The following is an 18,956-nucleotide window of genomic DNA, read 5'->3' as shown; positions in this document are numbered from 1 at the left end:
GCTGTATAATTTTTTACGAAAAATCGTGAATTTACCGGTAGCTAAACAATAAAATTTTTGTCGTTAATTGTCTCGTCAGTTTCAAATCTTAAACACTATTATAAAGGTTTTTGATGTTATCTATATTCTAGGTAAGTTTCTGGGCATTTAATATGAAGGAGTAATAATATTTTAAAATCGTTTGTGGGCGTTAGAGGGGGCCCACATGATCCTGATCAAGATATATTTTCTTTATAAGTTCAAAATGTTCCACCTTACGATAAAAATAAATTTCGCAAGAGCATATAACTAATTCCCTATACACCCATAAAGCAATTCGAAGGTTTCTAGCTAAAAAAAAAACAAAATGTGGTTTATTCTGGACTCAAACAGTTGATTCTGTTTTGGAAAGAATTACACACAAGCCAATTCTCCAGTGCTATAATTTTTTAGAAATTATGAAGTCATATTGGTTTAAACTCTTGGTGACTTTTTTTTATCGGATCATGCCTTGTGACGCTGATCAAGATTCAATTTACGCGTCATAAAGTCCGGGCAAAGCGAATTGTGAATGTGAAATATATACATATAATTATAACTATTATTTATTTTAAATGTATTTTATTTTTTATTTATACTCTGATTTAAATAGCTTGAGTGTCCAAAACATTTTTTAATAAATAAAGAAACACGATATATTTATCATTTAAATAATTATTTATTATCATCAAACTTCTTATCAATAAACAAAATAATTCTCGCATTACTTGGCTAAAGTTTTCAGGCAACGGGTGTTCATTCCTTTCAAATGAACAGCTATTGGCCAAAAAACAGCTATCGTTATTATTATCGCTTTAATCGTACATCTTTAATTACGCTAAGGGGCGAAGTGGGGAGTTTTTAGGGATGAACAGAGAGCTTTATTAATTTACTTTTCGTTAATATGGCAAGATTAATACGTGAAACGATTTCTCCCCAATCACAAGCACAATTCAGTTTTTTTTTGTGCGGCAGTGAGTACCCCTAATAGACCTATGCTAAGCGCTAATTGCACAGAGTTTCGATTTATAAATAATGTTACATTTAAATGTGATTAAGCATTAAATTAATTAACACAGATGTCGTTTTTTCTTTGTGTGTGTGGATGCGTGCAGGAAGGATAATAATAGATTGGATTATTGAGAGGGGGAAGCTTTAAGCGTGGTTATATGTACAGGTTAATCGTAAATGGGGACTTTGCCCTGGTTGAGGTTCTACGGTTAGTTTTGGTGCCTCGTTGAGTGAGTAGGGTGTGTGGTTAAGTGCAGCACCTATTAGCCTGGGTCGATTTAAATGTTTCGTGAATTTCTAGAAACTTTTCTAACGAATTTTAAAAAAATCTAGGAATTTGAATAAATACTGATCATTTACAATCCATTAAAATTTTTTTTAAATTTTCTTATGAAAAGTTGTAGATACCAAGTTCAAAACAAAAGTGCAGGGAAATGTGGTATTCAAAAAGTATGCAACAATTTTTTTTTTATGAAAACCTCTTCCGCAACTAAATTCTGGATTTGAAATTTCTTAGATTTCTCATCCCCAAAAATTCTTTCACATAATAAATCGACCCACCCTAATTTCCATCAATGATCCTAAATCCCCATTCAACCTATTCATTGACCAGCTGCGCCGGACCCGGAGCATCGTAGGGCGCTCCATTGGCGCCCACATACTGGTTGTTATTCCGATGGACGAATCCCCTGCCGGGAGCAGCATTGTAGTAGACCACCCGCCGGATGCCGAAGGGATCCACGTAGCCAAAGCTGCCCGCTCGCTTGCCATCCGCCGGATTCGTTTCCTCCTCGTGATACTGCTTGGGCAGCACATAGCGGAATCCATTGCGGGTTGTGCCCACTCCATCATACTCGGAGGCCGCCAGACCCTCCAAATGATTACTCTGAATTGGTCGCCTTGGACGCAGGCGTCTTCGATAGCCGCTGGAAGGCAGGGGCGGCAGCAGAGCCGCCTCCAAAGAGTTGACCTCCAGTGGTGACTGCGGCGGCGGTGGATAGTAACCATATCCCGTGATGGCGGAGGAGGAGGAGGAGGATGTGGCAGGCGGGGCAAACTGATAGGCAGGCGCCGCAAAGGGCTGTGGCGTGGAGTAGCCATACAAATCCCCGCCAGAAATGGGCGCTGGTGTACTGGACACAATAGCAATGGGTGCAGGCGTGGGCCGTGGACGCAGTCGCCGCCTATGGGCACTCAGGGGGGGCAGCATGTCCAGCGAAGGGGGTGGTCTGACCGTAGTCGAACTGATGACCGAACCAAAGCGACCATGGCCAAATGCCCGATCCGCCTCGGCATCGTACACATTAATCGCATTCAGTTCGAAATCCTGGACAGGCTCTGCATTCGGGTGGATGTCCACCAGTGGGCTTAGGGGCGTGGCCGGGAGGGGCGACAGTAGCTGATCCCTCGCCCGGGGCAACTCATCTGGGTAGTGATCAAAGCCCAGCTGCGATTGTGGCTCAATCTTGGCTGCCTCTTCGGGGGGCAGGTAGTTCAACTTGCCCACGCCGGAATCCTCAATGTCCAGGAGAACAGGTGGTAGCGGAGGTGGTGCCGCAGTGGTGGTGGAAGTGGTGCTGGATATATAGCCATAGTTAGGTCGCTGATAACTGCCGAGACTGTTGGCCGAGGATCCGGTTGAACCACCATGCACAAGGACTCCCGATTGGGCGGGAGCCGCTTTAGTTGATTTTATGGCGTCCTGGGGGGGACAAATAAATTATAAATTAATAAACATAAATTAAATTAAGTTCGATTTTACAGCAGTTCTTAGTTAGTAAACAAAACAAAATTGACCAAAACTTTGCATTATTATTTTGTATTTATTTAAATATCTGTAAATAACATTTTAAAAATAGTTATTGAATTAAGATCTGGTCCTTGAAGCATTTTTAAAAATGTTCGATTTATAAATACAAGTTTTATAAATTACACTAGTTTACAGCAGAAATGCTCCCCAGCAATTGATGGCAAATTCTGTTAGTTTTAGACCCCTAGATCACGAAAATATAACTAATTTTTTTTTCGATGGCACAGTTTTTTTTTTAAGATTTTTTAAAGTTCGAAATGTTAAATTTCGGACTTTTTTCGAATTTCTTCTTATATCTCGCCAGATATCCATTCGATTGGGCCAGTTTTAGTTTTATTTTAAAGTCAATAGATCAGAGCTTAACTTTGCCATACAGATCAATATGATTGGATGAGTAGTGGCAGCGCAGAAGCTCGACAAAGATGAAAAATGTGTTTTTTGGTCGTCTGTAAGTCGACTGTATATATCGTAAAAACTCGAAATAAATCCGTTGAATAATATAAATGGGTACAAACTTAAAGTTTACATCATACCGAATAAAACAAGCCGGATATGGCCCAAATCCATGGAAAACTGGATTTATGGTGGATTTTTAAAGTTCGGATTTTTCCACTTTTTTCGGTTGACAGAGTCCAAATTTAAGATTTATCATAGGTGGCGACATGGAAACAAAAATGAGTGGTGACGGCAGCCGGGTCAAAAAATAGCTAAATTTTAAAGCTAGAAAATTATAAAATAAATTTAATTTCTGAAAATTCTTTTAAAAATATAAAATTGCTTGCGTTATGACTGTGAGTATTTTTAATTAAGTACTATCCATTTGGATAGTTCATTCTTATGAAAAAAGTAACCTTAATTTCAAAAATTAAATTCACTTTAATAATTTTCTAGCTTTTAAATAACTGATTTACCTATTTAGTGACCCGGCTGCCAACACCAATTATTTTTGTTTACATGTCGCCACCTATGATAAATCTTAAATTTGGACTCTGTCAACCGAAAAAAGTGGAAAAATCCGAACTTTAAAAATCCACCATAAATCCAGTTTTCCATGGATTTGGGCCATATCCGGCTTGTTTTATTCGGTAGGATGTAAACTTTAAGTTTGTACCCATTTTGATTATTCAACGGATTTATTTCGAGTTTTTAAGATATATACAGCCGACTTACAGACGACCAAAAAACACATTTTTCATCTTTGTCGAGCTTCTGCGCTGCCACTACTCATCCAATCATATTGATCTGTATGGCAAAGTTAAGCTCTGATCTATTGACTTTAAAATAAAACTAAAACTGGCCCAATCGAGTGGATATCTGGCGAGATATAAGAAGAAATTCGAAAAAAGTCCGAAATTTAACATTACGAACTTTAAAAAATCTTTAAAAAAAAACTGTGCCATCGAAAAAAAAATAAGTGCTATTTCTGTGATCTAGGGGTCCAACACTAACAGAATTTGCCATCAATTGCTGGGGAGCACACCAAGAATATTATTTTGTAAACTAGTGTTATTTTAAGAGTTTTAAATTTTGCAAAATGTTTTCGAAAATAATAATTTATTCCCATTTAATTTAAAAATTTCGTTTTCCAGTTTTTAGTTTAGAACTACACAAATTAATTATCTAATGGAATTTCTCAAATTCGGGTAATAACTGCAGTTTGTATTTCACAGTATTATATTATCTTACCTCAACGGCTCTTCCCAGACCCACATAGATGGTCTTGGACTTGAGTATCCTGTATCCCTGCTTGTCGGCTATGTAATCCTTCTGCCTCAGATAGCCCGCCGCATCGATCCAGGCCTCAGTACCTGGTAAAAAAAAATATAGCAATTAAGTGGTTCAGTGAACTCTCTCGCCATTGACATCGTTGATCACTCACCTATGACGGTGCCATCCTGCAGCCGCTTCTCCTTGCGGAACTGTCCGCTGTCCGTTTGGAAGCGGAAGTACCGCTCCGGTCCCTCGTCCGTCTGGATGTGGTATTGATTCGCACTGGGAGTCTGGCTGCCAGAAACAACTGCTGCTACTGCTGCCAGGGCCACCACAGCCAGCTGAAAGGAAAGTTTCGATGAGTTGTGAGTTTGCAAGTTGGAGGCTGTGAAAAGTGGGGGAATGTCCCGAGGATTGGGTATTTCTAACTAATCACATCCGCCGGCAGCTGCCCCAAACCGAAAACAGGCAGTCACCAAACAGTTGCCGGCTTTCCGGTGGGGCAACTCGGTTCCAGAGAGGAAGATAATATACTATTTATGCGAGCAATAACTTTTTATTTCTTAATGATTAAATAATTAAAATTTCCCCTTTATGCCTAATTATTTTCGGCCTTACAGCACGTAAGAGAATTCATAAAAATATAAATAAACATTTTAAGCAATTAGATAAATTATGATTTTGAAAATATAAAAATATTCAGAAAAAAACATCCGTTTAAAATAAGAAAGAATCTAGAATTTATAAAAAATAAACAAAATATTTTTCAGTAATTAATCTTTTCTAATGCCACATATGTTGTTACCTCTCCCTACATTTCTTGTACAGTGTGTGGCACGTTTCAGAGTCAAGGTGACACCGGCCAAAGAGGAATCAATGGCACGAGATGCGGTTGTGCAACATTTCATCAAACCGCGTGCGGAAATGCAGTATGTGAAAGTGTTTTTCACGGCAGCAGCAACTTTGCCACCAGTAGCAGCTGAATCAATAACAAAATCAACATCAGCATCGTCGAATCGAATCGAACCGGTTCACGTGGCGTATGCGTAATGGCAGATGACTCGATTTGGCTTTACTTTGGGTTCGGCATTACTACTCATGGTTAAGGTTGGAGCTCGAATAATAATACTTCTGGCAATTATTCTAATGTATGAGCCACCCGCACGTTTAATCATTTACGCTTCAATTACTTTCAGCATTCCGTCATAAACTTCCATTGCTTCGAAGTAGAAGAAGGAGAAGGAGGGGGTTTTTCGAGTGGGTGGAGCAGCTCTGAGCCAAGTTAGCTGGCCAATTTCGGCTGCCGCTGACATTTTTATTTTAATTTCGTGCTCGTTTCGTTACTCGCTTATTATATGTGTGTACGTCTTGCGACTCGACGCAATTTATGGCGCTTTAATTAATTGTTGTTGAGACACTTTTCGGAATAATCAAAATAATTGAACCGCAAAGAATGAACTTACCTTTTGAAGGGGGGAATTTTGTTAGCCTTTTTTATTCGTTAAAAATATATGCATAATATTTAATATTATTGATTTATGACTGAACTGTCAGCTGACTAAACTCGGCCATTAATTATATCTTAAACAGACACATATTACATCAGCACTTGTATGTAAATCCTTTCAAACACTTTTTTATTTAACACCCACAATTATTTTTGGAAATTTTTAATAGCAAAAAGAATAAGAATTATTTAAATAAATGCCCAAATTTATTAGTCGTCTATTTAATTGCGCAATTATTTTTTATTAAGAATTTAAAATTTATAAAGAACATTAAGCTATATTTTATTTTGGTTAATTATAATCGCTAGCCCCAAATTTATTAAAAATCTTTCCAAGACCAACAGCTAATTGAATTTCCACCTAAAGACCAATGACATAATGCGCCAACAAATACAATACGACGCTTTCCCAACCACTCCCCCAAAAAATAAAAAAGTAATATAGCAAATTGCGGTCCATTTGCGAGATATTCGCGTGTTGGAGTCGCCATGGAGTGGCCATAACTAAAAGTATCAAAAGCACAAGCTCCGTGTGAGCAGATGGAGATTTATTTGATCGGCTAACGCAACGAAATAAATTGCGAGCAAATTATTGCGACTGTTTCCGCTGTGTTTTTGGCCCGAAACGAGAGTAAAAGTGGCCACTGGCCACCAGCGGGCGGCTTCATCTCTCGATGAATGAAATTTGTAGCTGCCCCGATTTGGAGGCCCAAGTTAACCAACCGGTTGGTTGGTTGCTTCGTTGGTTGCATGGACTCTGAAGCTGCAACATATGTTGCCGCAGAGTCTTTCGGTTACGTGAGAATCGCCTGAGATGACTCCCGACGAGGCGAACTCCTTTTGGGCGCGATCAAAAGTGGAAAATCACGTTTTCCTTGGCGCGCAATTTTGTTTACTTTATTGTCAGTCGTTAGTTGTTGTTGTTATTGTTGTTGCTGCCTGTCGAAACGGTAACAAAACAGAAAAAAAACGGAGTTTCTTTCTGTTGCGCAACCATCTCGCCCCCGCAGCCTCTTCATCCACTTCAAACCCCCCCGATTTTTGTAACTTACGCAACTTAAACTTGCTCGGTTGACCCCAAAAAAAACTGAAGCCCAAGCTGAACAAAGAATTCTGCAAAATGCTAGAAACAAAGCAATCATAATTCCCCATTGTTGCTGACCTTCGCCTGATCACAGTTCACTTTTCTTAATTAAAACCCACTTCAATTACGATCACAGTTCGCTCCAAATTTACCAGAGATGATAAATGAAGCGAAGAAAATTCCAATTTAATGTTTATGTTTTTTATTTGCCTGCATTCTGAGCACGAACAAAGAGCTAATGAAGCCTATAGCCTTTCAAATCGATCCCCATGGATCGTATTCACATGGATCGTATTTGCTTTTTTGCTCAGTTGGTTTGGTTCCGATTTGGTGGTTTTAATTTTTGCTTTCGGGGAGTGTTTTTTGCATACTCTGTGAATGGGGGAATGCATGTTGTGATGGATTTCTATGTGGCTATTTCCCCGTTTACAATTTGATTATACAGACGGCTGATGGCTGATGGCTGCTTCCGCCTGGGGGATGGGTTTATGTGGCATGAAAACCCACAGAAATCGACTGTGGAAAATCTAGTTCAAGTTGCGCCAAAATCCGCTTCTAATAAATAATTTTCTAGACATGTAGCATGAATCATGTGGTAGGAAAAAACCACAAAAATCGAAAGTGGAAAATCTAGTTGAATCTTAAAATATTTATGCTTTCAAATTGAAATGAAAAACGATGGTGATTCATTGTTAGAGTTTCCAAGAAGAATATTCTACGCAAATTATGTTTGTTTAATAACAAAATTGAAAACAAACAACCCAAAATGGAAAATCCAGTTCCAGTGAAATCAAAAGATTTAAGACACGAACTTGTGGATTTTGTGAAAAACAAAAATGATTCATCTTAACTGACTCCCCCGCAATTACAAATATTTGATTAATATTTTAACTAATAAAAGAGTAATGATAAAATATAGAATTATTTGTAATATAATAATATAAAATTAATATACTTTTTTAAGCCAAAAAACAGAAGACTTAAGGCACAAACTTGTGCGGATTAAAAAGGTATTATACAATTATGACTCTTTTGAGTCAATTAATTTTATGATCAAGCATTAATTAAATAAAAAATAAAGAAATCAAAATAAAGAAAATAATCTAAGCTTCAAGCGGGGTTTTTTATGATATTGTCAAAATTTTATTAAATAATCACAAGTCACAAACTTGGCGGCAATAAGCCTTTTGAAACCCCTTAGCTGTTAACCGAAGCAAATAATAATTTCTAATTGCTCAAATTCCACAAACACGGCAGCCGCGCAAAAGCATGAAACCCTATATTCAGCTAATGAAACATTTCATTAGGCACAATCAATTCCAAGAATGCGACCCGCCAACAGCAACCGGCGACTATTGAATTACACTGAGAGCAGCCGAAAGATATTCGAGTGCCTCGCGGATAGGAAAACACCCACTCGGATATTTCAAAAAAATAAAAGAGGAAAGGGGCAGGGGAATTCTGACTGACAGCTCGCTGTCAGATTTCGAGCAAAAGCCCGCAGATTTTTTTGGGAGGTGGGAAGCAGCTGACAAACAACAACAATCTGCCGTACAAAATTGTATTAAATTTCGTTAGTTGTTTGACTTTTCGTAACTTGCAAAAAAATAACAAAAAAAGCAACAAAAAACTAAAAAGAGTAAAAGCACAAAAAAGTGTTTGCCTTTTTCGGTCAACGATTTTTTGGCTGCGGCATTTCCTGTTTGTCTTCGAGCCCCACCAAAAAAAACAGTACGAAAACTATATAGGAACATTGTAAGCAGTTATACAATCCACTTAATGGTGTCTACGTACAGCAGCCATGCCTTCGGGCCAACTCGAGGCTCCAACTATGGCCAAGTCGATGGTGTGGGCTCTCAGAACCCGCCCCTGAATCGAATGAATAGCGCATTTGAACAAATGCGTCCACGCGGAGCAAGCTGCCTGTCTTGTTTGTCCCAGTCAAAATCGAGAAGCTGGGGTCCAAAGCACTACCGATACTTGATTTACAGCCCCTAAGTAACCCAGTTTTACGACGGACCCCGGACAGCTGCTGCCGCCTGTTGCTAATCTCTATTTATAGAATTTGTCAGTCAACTGCATGCGAAGAATTTGCAAACTGAATCAGATCTTGCTTTTACTCGAGTGATGATAATATTTATTAATCCGTTTAAATTCAATTTAATTTCAAAATCATCTTATTAGAATTGTAATATATTATACTAAATTCTGTCTCAAGAACAGTAATATGTCAATATTTCAACTTCACTGGAATCGAAACATTGACATTGAAATCGAATTTAACAAATTGTAAATAAATAATTTGCATTATTATAAAAGAGAATATTAAATAAATTAAATTAATACATTAATAATATTGGGTTGTAATTTATTAGAACTGTTCTTATGTATTCATTTGTTAAAATATTTTGTTTGATGTAATATAGTTTTCTATCTCTAACTATCTATTTAATTTATTTAATATTCTCTTTTGTAACAATACGAATTTTAATAATAATTTAAAAATGCATCTTCAATTATCTAAATAACTCGTAATTCTTTTTATGATTTATGATATTCGATTCTCTTAAATTCTTTTTGCATAACCCGCACTCATCTGAACCAGCTTCAAACCGCAGTTTGCAGTTTTGCAATTTATTGCATCATTTTCATTTCCAAGCTGCTGCTCTCCATATATGTGGCACTCGGGGTGTGATAACTCGATTATTCAAGTGAGTGTTGCGTGAATGGGTGTTGTAATGTTCGCCGGGGATGTGACGTGTGAAATCCCCAATAGTCACGCATAGAACTAAACAGAACGGAACTACAAAAAACATAAAGTATCACCAGAATGGAATTAATAATTAAGCGATAATCATGCAATTGACATGCATCGGGGCGACTGTCACAACAAATGTTCATCATCAAGAGCCATAAACAATTATTGAGGCACAAATGGTCATATGCATATGGTTTATGCACATGCCGCCAAGGTCATTCAGAAGCGTCGAACGTGGGCGGACAACTCAGGGGCAGAGCTATGAACTCAACAACAAATAAATGAAAAAAACAACAAAATAACAGCTGGCAACCGAAGCGGCGCCAAAAGTTTTCCAAGGGGCGACACTTCCGACACTTTTCACTTTTGTTGAGTTGACACAATTATTAAGGTTGCATAATGAGTTACACAGTTGCATAACCAGAATGGCAGCCAGTCTAAACCAGTTGGTTTTAATTTAGTTTTATGTTTATCTCAGCTCTACATAGCACCCACAATTCATTTGTAGAACTAACCGTATTTGGAAAATTGTAACAAGTCGTATACAAATTAAAATTTATTTGTTCGTCAGTTTTTATCTCTTTTTTACAGTTTTTTTTGCAATCTCCTTTGGAAAACTTTGCTGCCTAATAATACAGTTTAGCCTAATTCTGAATGTAAATTATAGCATTGTTAAAGTAAAAAAATTGTTATCACTTGGTTAAATATTAAATTATTTTATACATTCGACTTTTCACATTTTGTTTAACAAAATTTACAAGTAATTTACAACCAATTTTCGTCAATAAATATACCTAGTAATAATCCTATCCGAATTATAGGGGTAATATTTAAAATAATGTAACAAAATACTTTTTTATTTTTATTTAATTAGTCAATCACATATGTTAAAACTATCCGTCAATATTAAAATTATCTGCAATAATTTAAGAAAAAATAAAAAAGAAATTTTGAGTAAAGATATTGTTATTATTATTTAAAAAAATACTAAGAAGACAGAAAAGTTGCCCAACAAATCAGTTGCATAACAAGAACCTCAGCCAGACGGCGATTTTTTTCGGGGCGTCTTCCGATCTTCCGATCCTCCAATCTTCCGACTCGGCTGCGCCCAATTTGTCGAGGCGTGAAAGAGTGGAACTAAGCGAAGTTTCTTTGAGATCAGCTAAAAGCCATTGGGTAATGCCCCATGATGATGAAGGTCGACATCTGGTGGCAGGGAGTTGAAAGAGAGGAAAAGTGTGGCCTGTGGCCCGCTAACCAAGTGGAAAATCCACCTGATGTGGCACCCAAACGAAGCCGCCACCGCCGCCAACTGTTGATTCATCCAGCCATCTCGGCCAGCCAGTTCGTGTCTTAAGTCTTTTGTTTTTTTGCGTTGATTTGTGTTCAGTTTTTTTGCGCTTCGCGCTTCGTCGCCAAAAATGTTTCCGCAATTTGGCACTGCACTTGGCACTTGGCAGTTGGCATCAGTAGGCAGCTGTGGGAGCTGCTCTATTTGGCTGCTCCAATTTGTCAGCTGATGGGCAACCCAATCTAAATCCCCGCCCCAGAAAAGGTGGCTAAAAAAAAAAGGCAAAGCTGGCTGACACTCGGCCCCAAAAGAGAGTGAAAGCTGCACGAGCTCACTGCTAACGTATCGCATTAAATTTCAGCTCAGCTGCCACTTCGATCCCAAACTTCGAGACTTCTTCGACTTTTTCGACTTCGACATGGGCCAATGCAGTCAGTAGTTGTTCATTGCTCGCTCGTGTTTTAATTTCGTGTTGTATAAAGTGTTGTTTTTCCACCCTTCCCCCTCTTTCACCTCTAATTTTCATTGTCAGCGTGCGGGCATGCAACTTCTGCGGAGGCCCCCTCAAAATGCTAAGGCGTATTTCATAATTGCGCCTGCCTGAGTTGGGCCTCCAAAAAGCGCTGAGAGTTAAGAGTCCAGAGCCCAAAGCCCGATGCACATATCAAGCGAAATTAATCATAGTAATTGCCGGCGCTGAATTCGACTCACTTTGTGTTTTGCGCGCTGCGTGTAAATGAACTCGCCGCGGAGTGTTTAGGCTTAAGCGCTGTGTGGGAAAAGCCGCATTTTTTGGCAGCCATGTGCGTCCCTGCTCGGGCGCCATCTGTGTCAGCGTTATATGCAAAAATGCCAGCAATGTGTGATAATTGTTGTGTGTTTTACTTTCGAACTGAGGCACTTGGAAAAAAATATATCATCTTTGTTTTGTTTTGGGGGACAGAGCTTAGGGAAAATGTCCCTGCTCGGGCGCCATCTGTTTTACTTTAAAACTTAGAAATCATAAAAATGGATGCATAATTTAATTTTAAGGTGATAAAAGTTTAGTAATACTACAAAAGGTATTAAAATTAAAATTTTCCTTTAAAAATATTGTTTTGCTCGGGCGCCATATGTTTTATATTACAACTTTGAAATCATCAAAATCGATTAAAAGCACAAAACAAAATTTAATTTTAAGATAATATTAGTTTAGTAACACAACAAAATATATTTAAATTTGATTATTTGACAAACGTTTTCCGCTGTGTGAAATTTCCATTGCCACTGGGTTGGGAAAATGGAAAAAAGGGCCAGGCCAGCCGGCTGACTTTGGCATACTTTCGATGCCAAGCGGATTGATTAGCATCTGTGGCCCCTCAGCAGCTCCCTCATCTGGCATTCAACCGGTGTCCCATGCGTGGGACTCACTTATATTATACGCTGGGTATCTCTGCATATATTTCTTATTCTGCCCGATAAACTGGCGACATTGTTCCTCGCTCGCTCGCTGTCAGTTCTTGTGTGGGCAAAAGTGTCTCTGACTGCAAGCGTGGTTGCCTCGTTTGCACTCTAACAACTGCGAACTGTCAGTTACCAGTTAGCTTTATGCTTTTTTCAAAAATTTGGGGCGGGAAAGACAGAAGTGTGACAAGGAAATGGAATTTTGAAGTCGAAGGATTCCAAGCCAACACCCAAAAGGAAATTTAAATATTCATAGCAGTTCGAGGGAGATAAAGTTATGCAAATAGAAAATGGACTGCTTGCATTTCATTATTTGCTCATAACTTTTTAATGAATATTCCGATTTTAAAATTTAATTTATTTTGAACATACTAGAATGTATGGGCCATAACTAAATATTGCCTTTAATTATATAGACAAACTCTTAAAAGTACTCACCAAATTGTAAGTATTTAATAGCCTAACTCTCATGGGTGACCTAATGGATTAATTGCCGGTGAGTCTCACCCAGAACATCTTCCCACATCACTCACTTCTGAGGTGACCCGCCACTTAAGGCTGTGACCGCATTTGGATCCGCTTCCCATTCGACTGCAAAAAACAGCAGCAGCTGTTGCTAATTTGTTAAGAAGGCCATTAAAAAAAACAGTGCAAAATTCTCTGGCGTGTGAACTATGATAAAATGGCCAGCTAAATTAGCCACCTCCTCTGGACGAACAAAAGGAATTGGGTCAGAAAAATATATAGATAGATAGAAAGATATCTCGATGTGTCGGCGGAATGTGGCCGAAAGTTGCAGCATCATCGATCGTCTGTGGCCAAAAATACAGTTTATGGCCAAATAATTTATGCGTGAAATGCAGAAAAACAAAATGCGAATTAGCCGCCGGCGGAGGGCGGGTTCCATTTGAAATGATATTTAATAATGGGTAATTGTGAAATGAAAAACATGAGAAACACAAAAATCGCCCGCCCATATATCAATCCATCTAGGAGGGAACTTGCATAATTATCGTAGGGCAACTAATCTGTTTCGGAGTCTGGGTTTATTTTTTTTGGCTCTTCAAAGCGAAGAAAAGTGCGAGGCAAAATGGCAAAGACAATTTGAATTTATTTTTTGTCACTCTTTCGCTATCTCTTTCTTTTTTTTCGAACTCGGACTCTCCCTCAAGGTCGCATAAATAATAAAAGTAAAATGTGGCAAGTGATTCCACTGCTTTAATTAATTCAGTTGCGCTAATTTCGCCCTGCTCTGTTTTTCGGTTTCTTTTGAGTGCCCTAGAATGGGTTGTGATATATTTTTGGGCATTTTTGTAACAAAAGGGAAAGAGAAACTCGCACCTATAAAAAATGTTGGGCATATTTATTATTCGATTATAAATTATATTTGTGAATTTTATAATATTTTTATTTTTTCCTGTTGTATTTATTTTTATAATAACTTTGAACAACAAATTTAACTGAACTTAATTTGACTGAACTTGATATTTTATTGTGGGTAGTAAAGAGAACATAATAATAACAAAATTAGTAATACAATTTTTAATATTCTTAATTTTTTATTAATAATTTTTGTAGGTAGAAGTAATAAGAAGTATTCAACATTTTTTACCAAGCAAGTTTAATAATTTGTTTACAATTATTTTAGGCTATTGACATCTTCGATTCCCAAGTTTTAAAATAAATGCTCTGTTTTTTGGCGTCTTTGTTTTGCTATTTTGGTTTTTGATGCCTCACCAACTGATTTGCATATACTAAACTACCTCTTTTCATCTCAATTCCCCCCTCTCTTTCTCCTCTAGAGATTTGCGCAATTGTGGGCTGCAGTTGGGTTTTTCACCTCCACTGTTTTATTTTGTTTTGATTTGTTGGCCCTTTCCGAAGTTCCCTTCAAAGCAAACCAGATGTAAGGCCCACGTGCTGCTGCCCACTGAAGAAAAAACGATACAAAGATACACAGATACTCCGAGTGAATAACTATCTGAATAGCCCATAATCATCTTTAACATCATCATCATAAGATGCCAGTGACCTTTGGCGGGCTCTTCATTTCTCTAGCTTCTCTTCGCTGATCAATATCTGGGGGAAGCCGCCATGTAATGCACGATTTTTGTCGAAACTCGAAATTCCGAATGATTGAGGCCTCCGAGAACAGTTAGGGCATCTAGCTTTTACCCCCTTTAATTTTCCCCTCTGATTTTTTGTATTTGTTTTTTTTTTCTGACCGCTTCTATTTGTATTCAAATTTCTGGCAAAATTATCTCAAATATGGGTCAAAAACTACAGGTTTCTCGCGTCTCTCGCAGCGAAATATGTGTTAATCACTTCCCATGAATTATTCAATAAATTTCGCATAAAAAAACGTATCTATAAGGGAAGGTGCGAGGGAGATGAAGTGAGTTGTGTGTGATTTACAGGGGGCAATTAAGAATTAAGTGTTGCCAAACATAAGCAAACAATTTAGCAGGCGATTCTACACCGATTTTACGACTCTTAGAACACGTTTACATGGCTGCCGACCGGATTATGGAACCCCACCGATCAAGGGTTACCCCATCGCCAGCTGCTTCGTTTTGAAATCCAAATTAGCGACAAGTTTGCAAGATGGGGGGACATAAATTTATGGGCATTGCACTTGGTTCCCATCTGCTCCTCTAACTGCTTAATTAGTTGGGGGTTACTTAGGAGTAGCCACTTAGTAGAGATAAGTGCCGTGGTTAATTCCCCAACTTTAGCAGAAACCCGTAAAACAAAACCGAATGCTGCTCCTAAATCTTGTTCGCTTCACATTAATTTTGGGTCGAGGTCAGAGGCGGTTATCTATGGGAGTATGGATGGATTTACGACCCGTCTAAAGGGTGATTGAAATTCAAACCGAAAGCCGGCTACAAAGTGATGGGAAAACTCTGGGTGACATCATCGAAAGCATTCAATACAAAATAAAGCGGTGACAAAATAAGAAACTATATTCTTTAAATTTCTAAACAACATTTTCTTTATCCACAAAAGAATAGTTAATCGTTGTTAGATGCATTCAAGAAACAACCATTATATATTAACCATTTATTACAAATTTGTAAATAATTTAATTATGTTTAAACAATTTTGTTCTAAATTTAATATTGACTTTAAGATTTGAATATATTAAATCTGTAGTTTTCAAAAATTGTAATTGATCAAATATTCTTTCAAACAAATTTTAACTTTCTAAATTTTTTGAAAAAAATGTAATAAAAGATAAATATTTAAAATTTTTAAAACATTAAATTGTAATTACTGGACTTTAGATCATTACAAATCTACTTTGTAAATCCTATTATTTTATTTTCAACAAGGTGCAATGAAATATTAACTTCCCCAACACTGTTATACAATAAAGTATTTTAAAATGAGAAATGTTTTGACTTGTGCTGTCATTTAGCAGGCCAAGCCTTTGATTTCAGTAGATTGTGGGTGAAAAACCTATAGACACATCATTCTATTTGCAAGATTCAAAGCGGTTAGAGCTCAGTTCGTATTATAAACTAAAAAAAAAACATATATATTTCTTAAAATCAACATGTAAGTAAAGTTATTACTAAAAAACACTTTTAAACACTTTTGCGCTTTCTGACGAAAATCTGAATAATTAATTTGCTATATTCTTGATCGAATTTAAATTTAAATAAAATATTTCCGACACAGCCCAACAATGCCAATGTCTCAGGGGGACGGCAGCTTCCTTGCCACCGGCGATCTGGTCAAGAACGACTCCAACTCGCAGCAATCGATGGAGGGAGGAGGAGGAGCAGCACCCAGTGCCTTTGCCGCCTGCCAGAAGCCGCGTCCGGATGCCAATTCCCTGCCGGTGCGCCAATATCTTGACCAGACAGTGGCCCCCATTTTGCTCCACGGACTGCAGGCTTTGGCCCGAGATCGACCCAGTGATCCCGTGAGCTATCTGGCCACCTATCTACTGAAGAACAAGAACCGCTGCGATGAGGTCAAAATGGATGAGAACTAAAAACTAATCAACCCTTTATTTTATTTATGCCGATTTTTTCTTTTAAACACTTAAAATTTGTCTTGTACACAACTTATCGCTGATTAAAAGCTGGCTAAAAAATCCTAACTTACCAGCCACGATTTCATGGTGATCTTCCGATGCTTTCCAATATTTTTCCCGATTTAATTTGCAATTTATTAGCCGTTGGCTTTTCACGGCTCTGTACACACGCACAAGATTTTTCCGAAATATCTTATTATTTTTCTCAGCTCTTGCCAATTTTGGCAATCTTCATTATATTGGCAATTAGTTCCAGCGAGGCTTCCAAGCTGCTGGCTTTGTTTTGTTTATTTTTTAAATATTTATTTTTCCAACACACTTCCGATTGCAGCCCACGCTCGTCGCTGCAATATGCGATCGTTTTTCTCGCTGGGTTTTGAATTTCAGTTTTTATTTTCAAACTCGCGCTCTCGTGTTCGTCCGGTCGACTGGCTGGCTCGTTTGCCACTAAATTCGCAGCGGGCTTAGTTGACGGTTTAAAAACTTCAAATTCGAAACCGCTTCGGTTCAAAAGCGAGCGCCAAAGCTTCGGCTCTGTGGGTTCGTCGTATCGTTTTTTGTCAGTTCTGCTTGGGCCAATTTAATCTACTTTGGGGGGAGCTCTCGGAGGAGTAAGCCGATTTCACAGGCCCACCCGCAATTGTCACGCGCCAAAATCGAACTTCTATGCCTCACACATATCGCATTGCACATAGAATAATTAAATCTAATTGCCAGCCAGTCGGGTCTAAAGATCGCACATAGCTGGTTCAGTGCATCTTTATCTAAGCTCCAAGCTAAATGAGTGATAAATACCTCGGGTTTCAGGTGCTAAGCCGTTTCATTTTCGAAAGGGTTTTGCGAGCGGCCTTGGCATGTTGGATCTTGAAGTGCGAAGCGGGTTCAAATCGAAGTGGAGTTAGATAACTTCACGTCTCGACAGTTTCCGATCGGTTCACAAAAATTATTATTAAAATACCCCAAGCAATTTTTATATCGAGACAAATAAACACATCTAAAAATAATAGAAAAAAAATTCACAATTTGAGTCAGCGATTTTTGCTGGCAACGTAAATATTTGATAGTCAAGGGAGAAAGGCCAAGTGCACACTGATTTTTATACCCTTCGCTGGAGGGAGAGGCATTATCTAATTAAAAGCGGAAGAGAAGGGGGTCTAGATTGCGTTCCCTATATCAATGATTCATTTCGGGGCTACCCACCTAATTAGCACGTATTAGATCACCTACTTAATGGCAATAACTTTGAGATTTAAGTATGAACAGTTTTCTGAAAATCTATAACTATTTATATTTATTTTGTCGCTTTCAATAGGTTTTTAAATATTTGTAAAATTATTAAAATATTACTAGTTATTGTTTTTCTTCTTAAACAATTGTTTAAGTTAGTAATATATATTTAAGTACAATTGTAAAAGTATATATTTACAAACTTAATTAACAAAATCATATTTATGAATGCAACTATCCTTAAAAGAAAGTATTTTTTAATTGTTTTTGATAGATTCAAAATATTATAAAAAATAAAATAAATTTTCCCATTTTAGTAGTCTATAATTTCTAGTCTATAAATTACTTGTAAATATTACTTTAAATTGAAATTACTTGCTTATTATTAAATAATTTAAAAGCATATAAATTAATAGTTAAACATGATTTAAATATCTTGCCCCATAAATAATCTTCTATTAGACAGCAAGATTGTTTTGGATTACGTTTAGAACCATTCCCCTGCCCTAAATTATAAAGCTCTCGAATAGGGTATGCTGCCATATTCATAATCCATTAGAAGCCAAGAAAACAAAAAACAAAACCTAGAAATAAAACAACAAGCCCAACTACAGCCCACACGGATAATAAAAGTCCGACATATGATTTCTAATGGCGTATCCGTATCTCTAACCATCTGTATCTGTATCTTTTCGCTCGCCTTGTGGCTCGAATTAATTAAAAAATCAAAGTCGTTGTAATTATTTGTCTCGTCGGCGAAAAAGTGTCTGGCACTCGATGGTATCTGTATGGTCTCTTAAGATCTTAAGACCCGAAAGTGGAGTTGCAAATTGAACTTGCTTTTTTTGGCGCCACTGGCTGCCATTGTTGTTGGTAAATATCAAGTGCGTGGGCGACTCGGAGTCGCTTTGCGTCTAATGGAGCAGCGAACTCCAAGGCCTCCAAGTCAATCTGACAAACCTATCATATCAACCATATAGCTATAAGGTATATATATATATCCGATGCAGCTGACGTCACAGCGGCGCATGAAATCATTTTTGGAAATGTAG

The 18,956-nt window shown here is 37.7% G+C and overlaps 2 protein-coding genes and 1 pseudogene across 2 annotated transcripts; 2 read left to right on the top strand and 1 right to left on the bottom strand.

Annotated features, from left to right (window-relative positions):
• Nucleotides 1-677: 677 nt before the first annotated feature.
• Nucleotides 678-17,112, bottom strand: LOC108065889 (uncharacterized). The gene is made up of 4 exons (XM_017154147.3): nucleotides 16,749-17,112; nucleotides 4,719-4,890; nucleotides 4,526-4,647; nucleotides 678-2,731 (listed from the first exon to the last, which is right to left on the bottom strand). The coding sequence occupies exons 1-4, from the start codon at nucleotides 16,761-16,763 to the stop codon at nucleotides 1,628-1,630; spliced, it is 1,413 nt and encodes a 470-aa protein (XP_017009636.2). The 5' UTR covers nucleotides 16,764-17,112; the 3' UTR covers nucleotides 678-1,627.
• LOC138912843 (uncharacterized) lies at nucleotides 12,039-12,882 on the top strand (annotated as a pseudogene).
• On the top strand, nucleotides 16,039-16,768 carry Dpy-30L2 (Dpy-30-like 2). Its single transcript, XM_017154148.3, has 2 exons — nucleotides 16,039-16,193; nucleotides 16,317-16,768. Exon 2 carries the CDS (start codon nucleotides 16,324-16,326, stop codon nucleotides 16,633-16,635), a length of 312 nt encoding a protein of 103 aa, XP_017009637.1. The 5' UTR covers nucleotides 16,039-16,193; nucleotides 16,317-16,323; the 3' UTR covers nucleotides 16,636-16,768.
• Nucleotides 17,113-18,956: the final 1,844 nt, after the last annotated feature.

This window comes from Drosophila takahashii, chromosome 3L, assembly GCF_030179915.1.
Source record: "Drosophila takahashii strain IR98-3 E-12201 chromosome 3L, DtakHiC1v2, whole genome shotgun sequence".
NCBI classification, from domain to species: Eukaryota; Metazoa; Arthropoda; class Insecta; order Diptera; family Drosophilidae; genus Drosophila; species Drosophila takahashii.
This window is presented reverse-complemented; position numbering and strand designations above follow the sequence as displayed.

Excerpts from the sequence above, each read along its gene's own strand:
- LOC108065889 (XM_017154147.3), bottom strand. Across the intron at positions 4,648-4,718 it reads GCAGGATGGCACCGTCATAG|GTACTGAGGCCTGGATCGAT; the intron begins GTGAGTGATCAA and ends TTTTTTTACCAG. Across the intron at positions 2,732-4,525 it reads GTCTGGGAAGAGCCGTTGAG|GACGCCATAAAATCAACTAA; the intron begins GTAAGATAATAT and ends TGTCCCCCCCAG.
- Dpy-30L2 (XM_017154148.3), top strand. The coding sequence starts at position 16,324 with ATGCCAATGTCTCAGGGGGACGGCAGCTTCCTTGCCACCGGCGATCTG.